The 20,170-nt window shown below is 42.7% G+C and overlaps 1 protein-coding gene across 1 annotated transcript; it reads left to right on the top strand.

Annotated features, from left to right (window-relative positions):
• The first annotated feature begins 1,739 nt into the window (after window positions 1-1,739).
• Window positions 1,740-12,400, top strand: E2F6 (E2F transcription factor 6). Its single transcript, XM_063125167.1, has 7 exons — window positions 1,740-1,857; window positions 4,055-4,148; window positions 6,141-6,357; window positions 7,370-7,528; window positions 7,702-7,816; window positions 8,367-8,514; window positions 11,521-12,400. The coding sequence occupies exons 1-6, from the start codon at window positions 1,771-1,773 to the stop codon at window positions 8,493-8,495; spliced, it is 801 nt and encodes a 266-aa protein (XP_062981237.1). The 5' UTR covers window positions 1,740-1,770; the 3' UTR covers window positions 8,496-8,514; window positions 11,521-12,400.
• Window positions 12,401-20,170: the final 7,770 nt, after the last annotated feature.

The raw sequence follows: 20,170 nt of genomic DNA, 5'->3' as shown, positions 1-20,170 counted from the left end.
ATAAGCATAACTTAACTCTGTGGCTTACTTGTGAGTACACATGTATAATATTGTACTGTAAACATTCAGGGCATTCAAACTGACCAATCACAGGACTGGATTTAGCTAACAGACTCCCCCCCCCCCCCGGCAAAATAAACCCTTCTCCAACACATTCCAGCAGAGGGAGCTGACAGACCATCCTGACCATTGCAGACCACATTTAATCCCTTAAAGTCATGAGACGCTCGGTACTCTAACTGCTCTGACTCCATTAAGTAGACTGATTGAAAGAGCAACGAATGTAGAGTTGCCTTGCTGCTGCGGAATGTAAGGTTTGGAGTTCGTTTATTTTAAAACTCACGTAAAAGCTAAATATCGGTAAATTTGATTACATTCCTTTTTCAAACAATCTGGAGATGAGATTTTTTTCAATAGACAACAGTGCCTAAAAGCGAGCTGTTAAGCTCTGGGGAACTAGTAGGCAGCAGCCATAAACATGATTGTTAATTTTCAGAGAGGCAACAAAGAATGCTGCGGCATTTTAAAGGCGAACATATTTATTCTGGCACTTGCTCTAAAAGACACTGCCGACTTCATCAGATGCATGAATGGCCTGCCGGAGGAGATTCGTAAAATTAACTCTGTGACTTTAAGGCAGCTTTAAAGACTAGCCTTTTCCGGCAGGCGTATCCAGATCAATGTAAAATCATGAATTTTTAAGATGTATTGATTCCTGTTCTAATGTTGTTCCTCGCCTCGATCCAAAGGGAGAGGCGGGTAAGAAATTATGATGATGATGATGCGTTAACCTCAAATGGGCAGATCTATATACATATGTTTCAGGTCTGGAGGAAGGGATGAAAATTATCTTGTCAGAGGGAAATGAAATGCAAAAATGTGCGGACGGTGATGGTTACTTTAACAGTTGCCATTCACAAAACGGTTGCCATTCAGTTTACATCTCTTCGGCCCCACCCCAAACATGTATATATAGATCTGCCCATTTGAGATTAACACTTCATGTATCTGACGAAGCGGGCAGTGTCCACCAGAGCTATGACCATAATAAATGAGTTTGTTTTAAGGTGCCATAACATTCTTCGTTGTATATGGAGCTAGTGGTGCCGCACTGAATTAACAGTGGTGGTTATGGCTGCTGCCTTCTGATTAGCCAGTGTGGCGTAGTGGAGTCGGGAGATCCGGGTTCTACTCCCCACTCAGCCATGGAAACCCACTGGGTGATTTTGGGCCAGTCATAGGCGCTCAGCCTAACCTACCTTACGGGGTTGTTGTTGTGAGGATAAAATGGAGAGGATTATGTGTGCCACCTAAAAAAGCGGGATATAAATGCAATACCCTCAGCTTAACTGTTCGCTTGTTGGATAACACAGACATAATTGCAATGATGCGCCGATTAATATATGCAGTGTGGTTTTAAAAGCAAACAAACCCCTTTACCCTTATTCAAAACCACAGAGAAAATAGATTTAAAGGCGGATTCTTAAGCACGTTTAGACAAGGGGTGGGGAAAAAATATTTTACAAGTCCTAACATTCCCCAGCCAAGGGGATGCTGAGAGTCGCAGGACTTTCCCCCCTTGTCTAAATATGCCTAAGATTCCACCTTAAGTGGCTGCTGGAAGGTCGAGCCGGGAAAGGGCCGCCCCCTCGGAGGAGGAGATGGTGGGCGGCGCTGTCCTATTTCGGCAGCCTCGACCTGGAGCCTGGGCCAAGTTAGGCCCTGCTGGCAGCGACTCCTCCTCTTCTCGGAGGGAGAGGTTGGGCCAAGATGGCTGCTCCCGCGGCTTTGGGGCAAAGCCTGGAGCAGCAGTCGCCGCCGGTGCCCGCACTCCTGCTCTCGGTGGATTTGTTGCAAGTGAGTGATGCGGGGCGGAAAGAGGGAAGCGGAGTCAGCCCTGCTTTGACGCGCGGTTGGCTCGGAAGTCAGCCTCGCTGAATTCCGCGGGACTTGCTCTCTGGCAGATGGGCTTGCAAGGCGAGGTTTTCCCGGTTTCCTGGACTGTATCAGGGCGGAGGAGGGAAGAAGGGTGGCCGGCGTCGATGGACGCAGCGGCGTTACCGGGGCTCAGGTGGGGCGTTGTCGCCTGCTAATGGCAGCAAGGAGAGAGGGGAGGAGGCAGGTGGATGGCGGCAGTGGCTTCTCCTCCCAAGACGCGCGTGTAGTGGCGCTAGTAAACAAAGATAACGAGCCCAGCGTGGCTGCTCTTGGGAGGAGGAAAGAAGGAAGAGGGCTTGGGCCATTTCATAGTTCGGCACTGCGAGGGATGCTGGGATTCTCCCTACCAACCCTTTGCCCCCTTTCCTTCCTAGCTTTCTATCTGTTCTTTCAAGCAATGTTGCATTACTTTATCATCTGATTGTGACAATGTTTTAATCTCTTAAAATATGCAGGACATGTACTAATTAATTGTTATCATATGTTGTTTTATTCATAGTCCCATTTTATTCCGTCGGTTTGGGAATATTATATGTGCTCATATTGTTGTGTTGTTTTGCTGGTCTTGTGACCGTAAAAAAAATTCATTCATTCATTACTTTGGAGGACAGGATATTATAGTCCGTCTGCATACTTAGCCCCCCACTAGCAGCTTAATATGAGATTTGTAACGTTTTTATTGCGTTTTTATCCCGTGTTTATGGTCGCGATGTACTACAAATATTTGACAAGAAATATAAGAGGGGAATAATTAAAGCGCAGTTAGGGTTCAATCCTGTGGACTGCACCCTTGCTGCTCAGAAGCCCCCCACCCCGGAGGCTTCCGAGATTCCTATGCCCTTGTGCGCTGAAGCCCACATGGCAGGAGGAGCAGCAGCAGAGGCAATCTTTCTTTGCTTGCCCTCCAATCGCCTGTATTTTCACTGAACAGACTTTTCAGCCCGCCTTGCAAGGCTGCTTCAGAGGGAGAGGGAAAGACTGGAGGAGGCGCAAGATAAATAAAATTCTGGCCCCTCTGGTCTTTTATCCGTCTACCGGAATGCCCCCTTTCCTGCTCTATGAGGTTGGTTTTCTGATTTCAGAGAGGCAGCTCCAGCAGGTCAGACCTCCCACCCCTTCCAATGTTGGAGCTCTGTCTCTGACCTCAGAAGGGATTTTCCAAGCCATCCTATGGTCCATGGGACACTCGCGTAAGGACATAGGATTTGCTCTCTTAATGGCATTTAAAGATAGCATGTGCTTCCCTTACATTGTTTAAATTTAAGGGCAGGTGGGGGGAGTTATTGAAAACTGTTGATACACTAATTAATGTTAGTAATCACAAAAAATGATACGCTGACAACCACTCATCTCCCAGTCCAACACTCTAGCCACTACACTGATTCGTATTCTCTCAAGTACTTGAAAAGGATAATCACCTGAATAACATTAATTGCAACTTTGAAACTGTCGTGCTTGCTTAATACAGTATTTGCAATTGGCGCATACTAATTTTTACTAATGAACTTATAAAACGGGTTTTTTTCCATGCAAAAATAAAATACTAGAAAACAAATCTGCACAAGGTGATGGTGTGCTTTGCTATTGCTATGTGTGAATTGAGCACACACAGCCTAATTTCCCTTCAACTGTGAAGGAATCACTGTACACTTTTCCGTGTGATTTGGCTCTCTTTTCTGTAGTACTCCTATGAGGGTTTAGACTTGGGGTCAAGAAAAAAGTAGCTGTTAAAAGAACTGAAGGTACTACTAGTTGAAGTAAAATTCATGCAATACTGTTGTGAGTGAGAAGGAGAATTGGGTTTTTTTCCCCTAGTAAAATTGCTGTTTAAAAAATACTTCACTATTATTTGACTTGTCAGTTGACCAAATCTCTTGTGACCAAAACCCCTTGGTCTGATGTGCTTGGGCAATTATGTTGAGAAAATACTGTTACTGCTCACCTGTAAAATCTATACATGCTAATTCGTATTGCCACATTTGTTACAAGGTAACCTGGTTGTATAAAATGTCTGAGAGATCGGCTGTGTTGACAGAACTTGCATATAATGTGAATGTGTGAGTTGTTACACAAGAACAAGTACTGTTTTAATTGACTCAGATCTTTATCTTCATAGACACATGTTAAAGTTGAAAATGAAGATGATGTACAGTTCGTGTCTATTAGCCATAAGGAAGTAGATGAGGATGAACCATTTGTGAAAGTTAGAAGTAAGTTTGTCTCTTTTCCCATGAACACTTGATGGAGCTTGTTTTTTGGAAAACTCATTTCAGGTACTGCAGTTCCAAACTGAATTATGTCGTGTTTGCAATTATAATAATAATAATAATAATAATAATAATGAGTTGGCACTTAAAAGTGTTGCCCTGTAACATAAATTTTCAATCTAAAAAGTCTAGTCCCTAACAAATGATAAATATCTAAAGATAAACAATTGCAAATCAGTGTAAAAGCTTGAGTATTCTGTTTTTAATGAACAGCCCTATATATGAATCACATTGTGGTGGAGGGGGAGATAGGGAGACACTTTTGCTTTGAGGGTGCAATGACTACTCTATCCTATGTTTAATGAGCCTGGAACAGGAAGAGGAAAACACTATTCTGAAATTTCTGTGAACTGCCCAGAGAGCTTTGACTATTGGGCGGTATAGAAATGCAATAAATAAATAAAACCCAGAATTATGGCTGTGCCCTACTGTCAACATCAACACTACCAATACCCATTAAGCACAGGCAGTTGTAGTGACAGCATCTCTGTGATACTCGGAGACAAGTGTTCCCCTTTGTGTACCCTATGTGCATGATTTGATGCTAGGAATATTTATTTATTTATTAAAACATTTGTATCCCGCCCTGTATCACTAGGATCTCAGGCAGTATACAGATCAATTTATACAATATAAAACAATAAATATACACAGCTAAAAACAAATTAAACCATTAATCAAGCTAAAACAAGTATAGAATTTAAAAGCAGTAAAAACAATTAAAACGGTTAAAACAATGTGCAAACTTGGTGAATTTATCCATTAATGTCTTTGTTAAAAAGCCATGTTTTTACTTGGCGCTGGAAGAAAGTCAGTGTTGGTGCCAGTCGGGCATCCATTCCACAGCCAGGGTGCCACAACAGAGAAAGCCTTCTCCCATGTCCCACCATAGCATATGTCTTGCCTTGGTGGGACGTAGAGGAGGGCTCCTCCAACAGATCTCAAGTCTCGGGCAGGCATATATAGGGAGAGGTGCTCCCTCAAGTATCGAGGTCCCAAGCCGCTTGGGGCTTTAAACGTCATTACCAACACCTTGAATTCTGACCAGAAGCGTACAGACAGCCATAGAGCTCTATGTCTCGCACCCCATCATTTGAGTTATGAGCTATAAGTGTTTGCAGGGTGATTTTTTAATAAAAACAATACGGGGGGCATGATAGGTTTATAAAATTATGAAGAGGGGTTCTTCTCATACTGGAATTTAGGGTCACCCGAAAGGCCAAATGGGAAACCATGATGATCATTCTCTCATGAGACTTGGACTTTTGCACCACTTCCTCCACCTCTTGGCGGCCATGAAGAGAAGATCAGCAGCATCCGCTTTTAAACTACATTTCTGTGTTACGTCCAGACTTGGTGCTCTGTGGTTGATTTCAACTTACGTTTTCAGAACAAGCCAGGATCTGAACCTGTGGTTTAGTAATGGCTTGTTCTAAGAAGCCATGATTCCCCAGGTTTGGATGTAACAGGAAAGTAACCTCCCTACAATTGCATATAAGGGCAGGAAATTACCCTGATGCTCATACAGGCTTATTCGCGTGGTCAGAAATCGGGTGTCAGAACTAGTCCAGTAAAATAGATTGGCAGTAGACTCAGGACAAACAAATTCTTCATACTATAGGTGGTTCTAAAAGGGGTCTAGACAAACATATACCTGTTGATAGATGTTAAATTAATATTTGTCAATCATTTCGAATATTATTTATACAGTAGCATTGATGTAAATGTTCACTCTATAGCAAAATCGAAAAGGCTAGGTCCCAGCTCTAAGGAGTTTATAATCTAAAGGCAATGAAATACAAACTTGTAGAAACAATTGATGTCAGTAGAATGGCTTAATTTATTACCATGTTGACTTAACAGCAGTTGATAAGAATGAATGGTAAGTCCTTATATTGTCATTAGCTAATCAAAACTATTATTTCAACCTGTTAGAATCTACGAAAAGCAGAAAGCCCCGTTATGACGGATCTCTAGTTCAACTGACCAGGAGATTCATGGATCTTGTCAAAACTGCTCCAGAAGGTGTCCTTGATCTGAACGAGGTATCTCGTATGCTGGGAGTGCGAAAACGAAGAGTGTATGATATCACAAACGTGTTGGATGGAATACACCTTATTCAGAAAAGATCCAAGAATCTTATCCAGTGGGTGTAAGTTGAGGTTCATATCTAACTTTCAAACAACAATTGAAATGTGTTAATTAAAGAGTGCATGACTCTCAAGGGTACCTCGTGTCAGATGGTTCGTTAGAGAAGGTATGGTGTTTTAATTAAGAGTACGGGATATGAGCTGGAAGACTTGCACAGGCTCTACAGGTAGACATGGGCCAAGCTGCTATCAGCCTTAGCCAGCCTTATCTGCAATATCAGTACTGTAATACTGCCCTACATCACAGAATTGCTGGAAGGATCACTATAGTAAATATGTGAAGAGCTTGGAATTCTTCAGCTGGAGTGAAGCATGATAGCATTAATATCAAGCTGTTGCATAGGCTTTCTTGCTCCTACTCCTAAGCATGAATGTTAGAAACACGTATTGCAATCCCAGTCCTATCTTAGACCTAAATGCACCATTGGCAAAGGAAATTGTTGCACTAGGGGAGCAACGCTGCCTTTTTCTGTTGTTTTAACACTGGCAGATCACTTCGTAAACCTAAGATCTGCAGCCGGTTATGCAAATGGAAGTTTAGTTGGATTCTTCCCCAGCACAGAGTTTGGAATTTGGTCTCTGCTAGTGTAACACTTCCCCTACCGCAGTAACAGCATTCAGTAGAATGCTATGTTTAATCAGAAAGAATCTTGGTTGAATTAAATGGCGCACAATTTCATAATATTTGGATATTGGGTTGTAGCCTTAATTTCACTACCATACATACAGTTATATATATTCTTGCATTACATAGCAGTATATGCAGCAATGGATACATAAAATTTACTACTTGCGTAGCCTGATCCTGTGCAGATTTCAGTGGGCTTAGACCTACCTAACTCTGCATTGATCGAAGATGGTTTACAGAAAATGGAAGTGGTTATTATTGCAAATAATCCACAATTTGCTGCCATGATGTGCGAATAACCCCATTGATAAGTAATGTAACACTGCCTCTTTCTTTAGTAAGAGTATCCATACTGGACATCTAAAAATCTTTGTATTCTGTCATAGTGGATCAGATATTAAGCAGATTACCAAAAGAACACCCGCACAACAAAAGTTAAGAGATGAACTTTATGATTTAACAGCAATGGAAGAAGCATTGGACGAATTAATTAAGGATTGTGCTCACCAGCTGTTTGACGTAACAGATGACAAAGAAAATGCAAGATATCCTTTTTCTTAGTATCGACAAACATTTTGACTTGCTTTAGTTGAGCAATAGTGAAGATTTACCTTAATACATGTAGTATTGGTATAGTCATGTAAATATCTACATTTCTTAAATTTAAAGCATGCATTATGTTAAGTGCTGCTATTAAATGTCCTTGACTATTGTATACACTAGCTTATGTGACCTATCAAGATATCCGTAGCATTCAGACATTTCAAGAACAGATCATTATTGCGATCAAGGCGCCAGAAGAAACTAAAATGGAGATACCAGCTCCTAAAGAAGTAAGTGCTTCTTGACAAATATTTCAAATTAGTGGGGTGTGATTGGATGGGTAGGTATATGAAGCTCTACTTAACGAAGAGGAACATTGGCGTTTCCATTTTTTAAAATGTCTGAAAAGGAGTTTTTATCAACAGCTTTTTAAAAAATTGTCAAGTGTGCCTATAAAAATTCTGTCTGAACTTAAAACTATTTTCCATTCATAGAAATAAGAAGTTGAAATGTGTACTATTACCACCCTTAATTAGAGTTTCAATGGAACAGACTTGAGAGGTACACAAATCTGCCTGAAGGAGTTTGAATGAAAAGTAGTTCCGCAGACCATTTCTTAAGCTTCCATGTAAAGTCTGTGTGCTTAAGGTAGGGGTCATGGCAAATGAGATTTGGGGCCTTTCTCAAAGTGGCTGTCTGGCAAAACTAGTGCTGTCCAGGCACATAACTCCTTTCCCCAAATTTGCTGAAGCCTTGAATTTTGGACTGTAATAATTCACTTTATTGTAATACTATAGCTTATTTCTAGCCCTGTTCTTAACAAATGTTGGTGTCTTGCAGGACTGTATAGAAGTACGCATAAGGAGCACAAAGGGACCCATTGATGTTTATTTATGTGAGGTGCCATTAGATAATCCAGATGCTGATGCTTTGAAAAACACAGAGAACCTTTCATGTGAAAATAAATAGGCAGCAGCTGATGTTGGAGGTAAATATTGCAATGGAATGGATGCATATAAACATGAAATACAGCAGTTAGAAGTCGTATTCTTTATAAACTTGGTACAAACCCATATAGACTTAACAACTGCTTGTTGCCTGCCTGTTTGCAAATAGTCTACACCTGGGCTATTGGGTGACTTCATGGGATGTGACATTGAACTTTAATGATTAAAGTGTTCAGGATGGATCTGTCATCAGATGATTCAGCATTTGCTAATAAAAGTTGAAGTCTATATTGGCTGGAAAAATCTCTGCATTGGGCAAGAAGAAAGGCTGGGCTAAAGTTAAGTGGAAAGAAGGCACACACTAAGGAGAAGTAGAAGGTGGTATAAGTGGGGCAGTAGAGGGAGAGACAGGGTGACTGAGCGTTGAACTGAGGAGAAAGGGCTAAAAAGAGCATTTGAAGGGAAATAGGCCAGACTCAAGTGGGCCCTGAGCAGAACCGTCCAGAGAGTTTAGGGCAGAGGTTGGTCAACTTGCGGCCCTCCAGGTGTTTGAACCAACCACTCCCATCAACCCTAGCCTGCATAGTCAATGGTAAGGCTTCATGGGTATTGAAGGCCAAAGCATCTGGAGGCCACAAGTTGTCCAGAAAGGGGCTCTGTGCTGTTCAAAGTGAGTCATTGTGCCAGGGAGCTTTGTTGGTTGGAGGACAAGGGCAGGTAATCCAGAAGAGGGGTCTGGAGATTTAATTTTATGTTGGCTGATTTGTTCAAATCACTGTTTGACTGAACATCATGACATCTTATGAACGTTTACATATAGTCTATTCTTTTACTGTGGTGCTCTAAAGTTTGTACTACAACTTGCGCCAATCTTCTGTGCATAAAATGACACTAACAACACTGATCAGAAATACAAATGTAGCTTATGAGTTAAATCCAGCTTCACACTATCAAAAGTCCATTAGCGCGATGGGAGTTTTCTCCTTCTCTCCTCCGCTACAGTCTTCCATGCTACCCAAAAATCCACTCTGAGGGGGTTCTGAGCCCCCTGGAGCATATTTTAATGGCATGCAATGGTTGCGGGGGTGGGGGTGTTGCCCCTTCCAGTTGCGCTGATGGAACTACTTCCATCCTCAAAAGAGCATTGGATCCAACCCTAAGTATGTTTTTACTGTTCAAGTACTCTCCATGAATTTCATTAGAACACAAAGCAAGAGTTAGTCTGTGGGATGTACCCCATACTTAAACTTATACAGCCTACAGCAGTAAGAAAAAGTTTGTGTCCCTTAAGATTGCCACATATTTCCAGCCTGAAGTGTTAATAGATCTTAATTCAACCCCATAATCCTAAATAAAGAGCAATAGATAACCAAATGAAACAAATGACACATAAACATGATGCTTTTTCAAGATTAATTTACCCACAACTGATTCAACATTCAATATCCATGTGTGATCAAATATGTGAATGTTTCAATTTAGTATCTGGTGGCAATCCCTTGAGCAGCAATGACTTCAAGTAAGCGTTTCCTGTAACTGTTGGTCACTCACATCGGTTTTGAGGAATTTTAGCCCATTTCTCCTTCTGGAACTGCTTCAGCTCCATGACATTTGATAGCCTCCTTGCACGAACTGCTCACTTCAGGTCCTGCCACAACATTTTAATGGGGTTTAGGTCCAGACTTTGACTAGGCCATTCTAAAACACAGATTTTCTTCCGTAGCCATTCTTGTGTAGATCTGCTTGTATGTTTATGATCATTGTCTTGTTGCATGGCCCACTTTCTGTTCAGCTTCAGCTTGTGGATGGATTGCCTGACATTCTCTAGAAACTTCTGATACACACGCAGAATTTATGGTTGTGTCAATGATGGCAAACCTTTCAGGTCCTGAGGCAGCAAAGCAGGCCCTAAACATGCTTGATGGTTGGGATGAGGTTCTTCTATTTGAACTCAGTGTTTGCTTTTCACCAAACATAATGTTCTCAGAGTTCTCATAATGTTCCAGAGGTCTTGGGGATCATCTATGTGACCTTTAGTGAACTTCAGACGGGCAGAAATGTTCTCCCTAGAGAGCAGTGGTTTCCTCCTCGCTATCCTCCCATGAACACCATTCTTGTTCAGTCTTTTTCTGATAGTTGAGTCATGAACAGTTACATTAGCCAAGGTGAGAGTGGTCTGCAGATCTTTGGATGTTACTCTGGGGTTCTTTTTGACTTTCTGAATCATGTACCAGTTTGTTCTTGGAGAGATTTTGATAGGATGACCAAAAGTGAATGTGGACTTGAACCTTCTCCATTTGTAGACTATCTGTCTGACAGTGAATTGGTAGAGCCCCAAATCCTTAGAAGGTGGTTTGATCCCTTTTTAGATTGTTGAGCACCAACCTTTGTTTTTCTGAGATCCTCAGATGCCTTTTGATCATGGCATGACATGATTCCACACAAAGTTTCTGATCCTTTTATAGGGTCGGGCCTCCCAAACTCACCCCTGAAGACCTACCTAATTATTTAAGCACTTGATTCTAATTATTCCTTTTAATTGAGCTGATGCAACCAGGGTTTCATTTACTTTTGCACATACCCTGACTCATAAGTACTCATTGGCTTTGTTCACACAACACACTAAGCCATGATGGTTAAGCTTTTTGAGCTGACCATAACAGCTTTAACGTGTCTTGTGAACAGCGTTTTTCCTAACCATGGTGGCCACATAATCAAGGTTTAACCGTGCTCACGAACCAGTTGCTGCAAAAGGGCTAGCGGTCCTACCATGGCTTAGTGTATTGTCTGAACAGCCCTGTTGTTTCCCTAATTTGTATATCATTTTATTTCACAAGACATGGAATTAGTTAATATAAACTATTGGCTATTTAGTAAAGGACTTGGTTTTGATTCACAAAGGCTATTGTGGTAAAACAATAGAATTTCTGTAATTATCATTAGGGCTCACAAACTTTTCCTCACCACTGTATTGCTTTAACATGGTTTGCTTCTTCAGTATATGATGTTCCTCTAAAATGTCCTTTCTTCTCTTTCCCCTTTTACAGTGAGCAACATGAGGATTGTTGGATTACTAAAGCATTTGATTTCTGAACTTCAGCTTCATGGACTTGCTAGGGTTTTACTTCACTATGGGCCAGTGCAAATGTAAAAAGTTTTTCTCTTTACTGCATTTAAAAGATGAAGAGCAGACTGGAATTGTGGTATCTCTCTCCCCAGATCTAATATCCGGCTTCCAACTTTTCCATTGGTATAAAAGTTAAGGATAAACAATCATCTTTCCCTCACTGTCACCCCTTAAAGTAGCATTTGTGCTCTGGAATAATGTGTTCTGAATTAAATTACAAAATAAAAGTGCTATCATGTAAGACAGCCTTAAGTTAGATTTTGAAAATGTGGCTTAGGTTTCTCTCTTTATAAAGAGCATGTATGTATATAAGTAGCTGCCCTAATCTGTTTCATGTGTCTATAGATGGCCTCTCTTGCAGCTTAATGAATGGAAGTGGTAATGAACACGAAGTATTTATAATTAGCGCTTTAAAAAAAATGCAGCTCTTTAAAATTGAATCTGGAGCCAAATATATTCAGTAAGGGACAATTTTTGAAGAAATGCACTTTAGTTGCGAAGCTGCACTGTTGCCAAGGGGACCTATTGAGGCTATATTAAAATGTAAAAATCTGGAATGGGAGATACTTTGCGCAAGACGAAGAGTACAACAGGTTATAAAAAACACTCTGCACTATATTATGTGGATGTCCTGTAAAGTCCATATGGAACAATGGCTATAGGCTTTGAAGAAACGGAAAACCCTTGGATCGTGTGTATTGTGTATCATGTTTAAATGGTCACTAATGCAAATTAATGGCAGGCTGAGCAGCTCTTCTGCCTCTGTACAGCAAAACAAAAATAAACATGTAAATATTAAATACTGAGACTTACGGCCTTTCCGTTGGACTTTAAGAGCTCTGTTAACTTAAGTGAATTGTGTGAAACTAATGTACAATGGTTATACTTTCTGAACTACAACATGCAAAACAACAGGAAAATATGTCATGTTCAGCAGTATCTTATGTCTGTTTACTTGGAAGGTAGGCTCAGTAGAGGTAAAGTGAGTAACTCACTTCAAGAACCCATGTTAGAGCAGTACCTCTCTTAGGCCAACTCAGGGTCACAAAATAGTGTGCAAGCCTTTGAATTCCCCAGAACTCTTCATCAGACAACATAGTAAACAAAGCAAAAAGGGCAAGGTGGGGAGTAGCTAATGTTCAAACCATAGAGTCTGCATTTGGTTACAATCTAAAAATGGAATGTGGAAGGGAGGGTACAGATGTTAAAATAAGGCTCTATTAGCCGCCATGATAGCTTCAAGTAGGACTCCTGGAGTTAAAAAAAAATGGTTGCTGCCATTTTTGAAACTATAAAATCCAGCTCTTAGTCTAACATTGTTTATCCTACAAGTTCTAGGTGCAACCTGAAACTATCTCATCAGCTGACAGAGCCTAATTTGACTGTCCTGTATCCTCTAGCATTCCATGTTAAGACACTAAACATGCAGACTTCATGATTTCAACATCAAATCAGCCTCCCCCTCTGCTTTTCAGTAACATCTTGCTTAATAAAGAGATTTTGAGATTTCAAATTCTTATACACTAGTTTGTGACATTTGAATTGGCCTCATAATGTGGATTTTGAGAAGGTATTCACAGTTTTCAGACACAATTTTTTGAGACACATGGTACACCCCAGGGAACAACTTTTTTGCTGCTGCATATATGTGGTGAAGAAGCCTTTGTGACCAGTGGAATGGTGGTGCCTCTCATTTCTGTGTAGCATCTGACAATTATATTAACCTTAAAAAAGCTGTTCTTGTATTTATGTAATCATTGTTCTTATCTGGCTCATGATTTTCTGGTGGCTCAAGGTAATTGCAAAAGTTCCCAATAAATTTGGTGGGGCTGATCATGTCAACTTAGTTTTTGTTAACTGGCTACTTCTACAGCTGTCAGTGTTATTTTCAGTACTTCCTTTTGGGACACAGAGAAGGCAGTTTACTGATCGTACAATGGTCAGATGAAACAAACATGAAATTAAGAGAATCTGCTGTACTCCCCTTCATGTGCAATGCATAATTAAAAAGTATATGAAACAGGCTATCCTAAGGTATACTTAATAAAACATGCAGAGATAGATGATTTCTCTGGAACTCCATAAGTTGTATTACATGATTCAGTACATACACGCTAGTAGCTAAATGTGTGGGTTTTTTAGCCTATTTGCTCTTGATTGCAGTCAAGTTGAGTACCACCTTTTAATTTGGCTTAACAGAATCTGTGTCCTACTCTTAATGCAGGAGTAGCAAGTATAGATGAGTTACAGGCAAACATGGTTACAAGGGATTGTAACAACCCCTGTAATCACAATAATGTTTTCTAGTATAAATAAACTGAGAATAAACTGGAGATGTGCACATATACTTATTTTATCTATTTACAACATTTATATAACGTTCCACATCTAAACAGATCCTGGAGCAGCAAACAAATGATAAAGGAATAAAACACCATATTTAAAATTTTTGAAAATAGAATACCAATAAAAACTGGCTGGTCAATTGAGGAAATCATCTTGAAATAAAGATGTCTTCAGCAGGCACCCAAAACAACACAATAGCTGGGTTCGCACAATACACTTAACTTGCCCAGTGGGAGTGGTTGTTGAACTGTGGGTTAACATGTTGTCGGAACACAGTTTGTGTTATGTCTGAATGCAGCACATTGTCCACAGGGTTGTTTGTTAACCATGCAGTGTGACTTGTTAACCAACCTGAACAATGCAACAAGCCATGGGTTCTCAAGGTGGCTTGTTTGGGAAAAATAAACGTTCCCAGGGTGGTTAACAGGCCACCCTGCAGAAAGTGTGCTATGTTCAGACAACAAAATAACCCAGTCTGCAGAAAACATACTCTGTTCAGACAACACATTAATTCATGGTAGGTTAGTGTGTTCTGTGAACCCAGCCATTGTTGGTGCCTGCCTGACCTCTAGAGGCAGAGAGTTCCACAGAAAGGGCGCCACTCCACTAAATGCTCTACTCTGGGTGTACTCCAGTTGGGCCATAAGTCCATGAGGAACCCAACAGGAGCATCCCATCAGATGACCTCAGTGACTGGGAAGATTGATAAAGAAGAAGTCTCTCTCAAATATGCTTTGTTCACTAGTAGTTGTAAAAAGTTGTTTAGGGCTTTATACACTTGTGGCAAAACCTTAAATCTGGCCTGGTAGTAAATGTAAGCTCTGTGGGGCAGATGCCTGTCACTTTTTGACTTAGGTTACTTTGAAAACCATGATGTCCATTGATTGTATTATATGAATTATTATACAAAGTCACAGTTGTGTCTTATAACAAGCTTTACTTTCTCCTCCAGATGGCAGCCTTGTGCTTTTGAGGGAAATAACACTATATATATATATATATATATATATGCAATGATTCAAGTGCTGCTTCTATGATACAGTTTTTGTTGAGATATCCAAATATTTTTGTTTTGAGCACAAGTGAATAATTTGTGTTATCTAATGTGTAGACAAAACATTGATCAATGTAGAACTTTGTTAAAAATGGTAATTACCCCTGGTTTTAAAAACCTGCTTTGGCAACCATTTTCACAGGAGTAGGTGGGTTATTTAGTGATCATCAGTAGTTAAGCATGTCTAACTTTTATTTTCCAGACATGCTATTTGCACTAGTTATTAAATACAGAATATGCTGTATTTTGCTGTGAGCTCATATGCTAACAAAGTCCTCATGGGATTGATAGGCTGTATTTTACTTTCTTCTATAAAAGCAAATAGTTACAACTACTAGGGAAAACAGTAAAAAGGTTGTGCTTAAGCACACACTTGTTCTTCATCGTGGTCACTATGCATCACACATATGGGCTTTGCGCCTGCGCACAGACCTGGATCAGAACCTTCTATAGCTAAGTGAAAGGTTTTTGGCGGGAACCCCTCCCCCGCGCTACTGCGCATGTCTCCGGGGTTCCCGCCCTTACCTCAGTTCTTCGTCGTCCGCCATTGTGTCTAGACCTGCAGAACGAACCTCTTAGCGTTTTTCAAGATTTTTTTCTTCAAAATCCTTCTTCTTCAAACTTTTTCTTCAGATTCTTAATCTTTCTATTTCTCCTTCTATTAAAAAAAAAATTATTGTTGTTAGTCAAATTCTCCTCAGCGACTCTTCGTCGCACTTGCCCGAGCCGTATGGCAGTGAAGGCCCCATTTCGCAAATGTGTTAAATGCGGAGCTAAGCTCCCTCCCATGGACGGGCATTCGTTGTGTGTTCTTTGTTTGGGCGAGTGTCACAACGTTCAAGCCTGTCACCACTGCATGGCATTTACCAAGCAGACTAGGAAAAACAGAGCTGACCGCTTACGCGCCATTTTGTGGGAGAAAGCCCTCAAGGCCACAGACGCAGCAAAAATGGACAAAACGGCATCAAATAAGACCGTTGGAGACCGCAGCACCGAAGTGTGCGATGAAACCAGGGCGAACAGTAGGGCACTGATACCCCTCACGCCTGAGCGGTCATTGGCAAGTTCCGCAGCCAAGAAAATTACTAAAAAGGCTTGGACGCCAAAGTCTTCCTCTGATCTGGAAAAGAGGAAGAAGAAGAAAAGGAGGGACACGGAAAAGTCCTCCTCGACATCTGCCAAACCGGCTCATAGCCACTCAACTGCTGTGGCTGTATCGACGGTTTCCACAACTGCCTCGGTACCGAGAACTCACTCGTTACCGACAATAGAAGTAACAGCGACGGTACCGACTCGACCTCCAAGTTTATCCGAGGGGGAAATTCAAGACTCGGTCTCTGCAGCCTCGATAAGGGACCAAACAGCGCCCTTAGAAACTGAGGAAGTTACCGCTGTACCTCAACCATCGCCGAGGCCAACAATCATGGACAGACGTACGCCAAGGCATGACTGGGACAGGGCATCCCAGTATTCCGAATCCCAGTCCAGGCATGAGTACTATGACTGGGACTACTATCGGCCACAACGATATTACCCACAGGACCGAACCTACCAGTACCCGCCCGAGGCTTACTTCGCCCAGCTCCTCCCACATCGAGGGTTCTTCAAATTCCCTTAGCTCCACCTCCGTCTCATCAAGCCTCTCCAATACCGAGCCATCGACGGCATAGCCACACCTCTTCGGTACTGACGACCGCTATCGCCACGGTACAGGCTCATCAGGAGCAGTCAGAGCCAGCACAGCAACAACTCCAGCTTCTCAGATCATCTTCACCTGAAGACGATTATCCATCTGACTCGGGATCAGTAGTATCAGTCACACCGTCGGTACCATCACCGGAAGATGCGGTTCACTCACAAGACCTTTCTTCACCATCTGAAGACATGGGCAGGTTTTCAGAACACATGCTGAGAATGGCCCAAGCACTCGGGTTGGATATCCAACAACCCGATGACCCAGTAGATGATCCAATCTATGATGTGTTTCACACTGCAACTAATGCAGCAGTTGCCATTCCCCTACCTCCTGCCTTAAAACAGACCGCACAGCTTTCTTGGAAGACTCCAACTTCCACACAAGCTACTTCGAGGAGACTGGAAACCCTCTACCGCACACAGGAGAAGGATGCAGGGTTTCTATCACAACACCCTAAACCCAACTTTATTGTGGTGGAATCAGCCCAAGGCCACTCACAGAGGAACCACTCTGCCCCCGTAGATAAAGAAGGCAGAAAATTAGACCTCACAGGCAGAAGGATTTACTCCTCTGCCTCTCTTGGTATCAGAGCCTCCACGTACCAAGCAACCATGGCTCGATACCAACTCTTCCTCTGGGAGAAAATAGGATCGTTATGTGACTATCTCCCAGAGGACGAGAGAGTTGGCTAGAGTTTTTCAGGCGGAAGCCTCAGCGATAGCTAAACAGCAACTGTCAACCGCGAGGCATCAAGTCGACTGTCACTCCAAAAGCATGATGGGTGCCGTCTCTTTAAGGAGGCATTCCTGGTTAAGATCTGCCAACTTAACTCAAGAAACTAAAACTAGGATCAAGAATATGCCCTTCGATGGAAAAGGCTTGTTCAACACCAAAACCGATGACATGTTGGACTTGATTTATAAAGCCCATACTACGGCAAAGAAAATGGGCTTTACTGCCCCTCCTCCACAGTATAGACCCAGACGTTGGACGAGACCACCTATACAACAACAACAACAACAGCGCCCTCAATATCAGGGACAGCCGAGGCAACAACATCAGCTTCAAAGGAAACGACCTTACCAAGGCCATTACCACCAAGACAAGCGCCAACCCGACTTTAACAAAAAACAGCAGGTTTGACTCCTTCATCCCAGATCCACCATTCTTCGCGAACCGTCTAGCACCCTTTTACCATCAATGGGAGTTAATAACATCCGACTCCTGGGTGCTCACCATCATCAACACGGGATATGCCATCGAGTTCGATGCCTTCCCTCCTTCTTTGGGAGTGAAAGTAACAGCGCCATCCCCTCCTCTGCTGCTCGAAGTGCAAGCCCTACTAGCGAAGGGAGCCATTTCTCCCGTACCAGCAGACCAAGCCAACCAGGGCTTCTTTTCTCGTTACTTCACGGTCCCGAAGAAGGATGGGGGTCTTCGACCGATTATGGACTTAAGACAATTAAACAAATACATCACCCCCAAAAAGTTCCATATGACAACGGTAACTTCCATTCTCCAGCTGTTACACAAGGGGGTTTGGTTCGCAGTGGTGGATCTGAAGGATGCGTATTTCCATATTTCCATCAGGAAGTCGCACCAAGCTTACCTACGATTTGCTATCGGCATGCAGCAATTCCAGTTTACGGTTCTTCCCTTCGGACTTGCCATGGCACCGAGGGTCTTCAAAAAGGTGATGGCGGTAGTGTGTGCCCACCTGCGACAAAAGGGAATTTACATATACCCGAATATAGACGATTGGCTCCTGGTGGCGGAAAACTACACGCTCCAGGAGGACGTCCTAACGACTCTCAACCTGTTGCACTCCTTAGGACTCTGGGTCAACGAGGAAAAGTCCATCTTGACCCCACAGAGGAGGATACACTTTATAGGGGTTACTCTTTCTCCCCTAGACGGAAGAGCATATCTTCCCGTATCGAGAGCAAAGACTCTTCGCGACCTGATACTTGATACCGAAAGCCAAACAAGGCTTTCAGCATGGACAATCCAAAGACTCTTAGGTTTGATGGCAGCAACCACCGCAGTGATCAAATTCGCCAGACTGCGAATGAGAATTTTACAGAGTTGGTTTTTGAGGACATTCGACCTTCGACGCAACACCCGTCGAACTTACCTGTCGATCCCGGGACAAGTACGAGCATCCCTGAAGTGGTGGCTGTCGATGGGGAATCTCCTAGAAGGAGTTCCTTTCCAACAAGAAACACCCTCGGTAACGATCACGACAGATGCCTCTATGATCGGATGGGGAGCCCACTGCAACTCCCTTACCGCCCAGGGCCGGTGGCCTCCTCACCAAAAGGAAGAGCACATAAATCACCTGGAGCTACTGGCCGTGGAGAACGCAATAAAAACTTTCGTTCAGCTTATCGAGGGCTGAAATGTTCTCATCGCAACGGACAACACCACCGTGGTTGCCTACGTCAACAGGCAGGGTGGAACAAGATCACACCCTCTGACCCAATCGGCACTCAGAATTTGGAACTGGTGCATAAAGAGAAATACTTACCTGACTGCGATCCACGTAGCGGGAAAGGACAACATCATCGCGGACTCCCTCAGCAGGTCCTTCCACGTCGACCACGAGTGGGAGCTCGATACCGAGATAAGGGAAGACCTCTTTCGGTACTGGGGACAACCTGCTGTCGATGTCTTCGCTACCGAAGGAAACGCAGCCTGTTCCGGATTCTGCAGCAGAGCAGGAAGAGGAAAGAACTCTCTAGGAGACGCGTTCACCAGAACGTGGAAGGGGGAGCTCCTCTACATTTTCCCCCCGTTTCCGCTTTTGACGAAAGTCATAGCCAAGATCCAAGCAGACAGAACGGATTGGATTCTGATCACACCTTGGTGGCCTCGATAGCCTTGGTTTCCCCACGTCCTTCGTCTATCGAAAGAGAACTACATCAGGCTCCCGTCGGTACCGACCTTGTTGTCTCGACACCAGGGCAAGGTTCGACACGCAAACCTGTCAACACTCAAAATGACGGCGTGGAGGATAACACCCAGGCCTCTTTCCGTACCGGAGATTTAACTATAGACCACATTCTGTTGGCATCGCTAAAGCCCTCAACAAGGAAATCTTATGAAGCGAAGTGGCAAAGATTCCTAAAGTTTGCCTCAGAGAATAATCAAGTAGCAGACTCTTGCTCTATTCAAATAATTCTCAAGTACCTATTGACACTTTACCAGCAAGGACTCAAACTCACATCAATTAGAGTCCACCTAGCCGCGATCACAGCTTCTCATAAAGGTGTGGATGGGTTCTCACCCTTCACGCACCCGACATCGAAGAAATTTCTGAAAGGGCTCAAGAACACGATACTGACAGTCAAGGACATCATTCCATTGTGGAGCCTGTCAGTTGTGCTACAATCACTGACAAGGAAACCTTTTGAGCCCATGGCCACGGCAGATCTCAGACTTTTGACATTTAAGACTGTCTTCCTAGTGGCCATA

The sequence above is a fragment of the Elgaria multicarinata genome, chromosome 4 (assembly GCF_023053635.1).
Source record: "Elgaria multicarinata webbii isolate HBS135686 ecotype San Diego chromosome 4, rElgMul1.1.pri, whole genome shotgun sequence".
NCBI lineage: Eukaryota > Metazoa > Chordata > Lepidosauria > Squamata > Anguidae > Elgaria > Elgaria multicarinata.
Note: the sequence above shows the minus strand (reverse complement) of the source record. Positions and strands in the feature narration are given on the sequence as shown.

Coding starts and splice junctions, on each gene's coding strand:
- E2F6 (XM_063125167.1), top strand. CDS start 1,771: ATGGCTGCTCCCGCGGCTTTGGGGCAAAGCCTGGAGCAGCAGTCGCCG. Junction 7,529..7,701: donor GATGACAAAGAAAATGCAAG/ATATCCTTTTTC, acceptor ACTATTGTATAC/ACTAGCTTATGTGACCTATC. Junction 7,817..8,366: donor AGATACCAGCTCCTAAAGAA/GTAAGTGCTTCT, acceptor GGTGTCTTGCAG/GACTGTATAGAAGTACGCAT.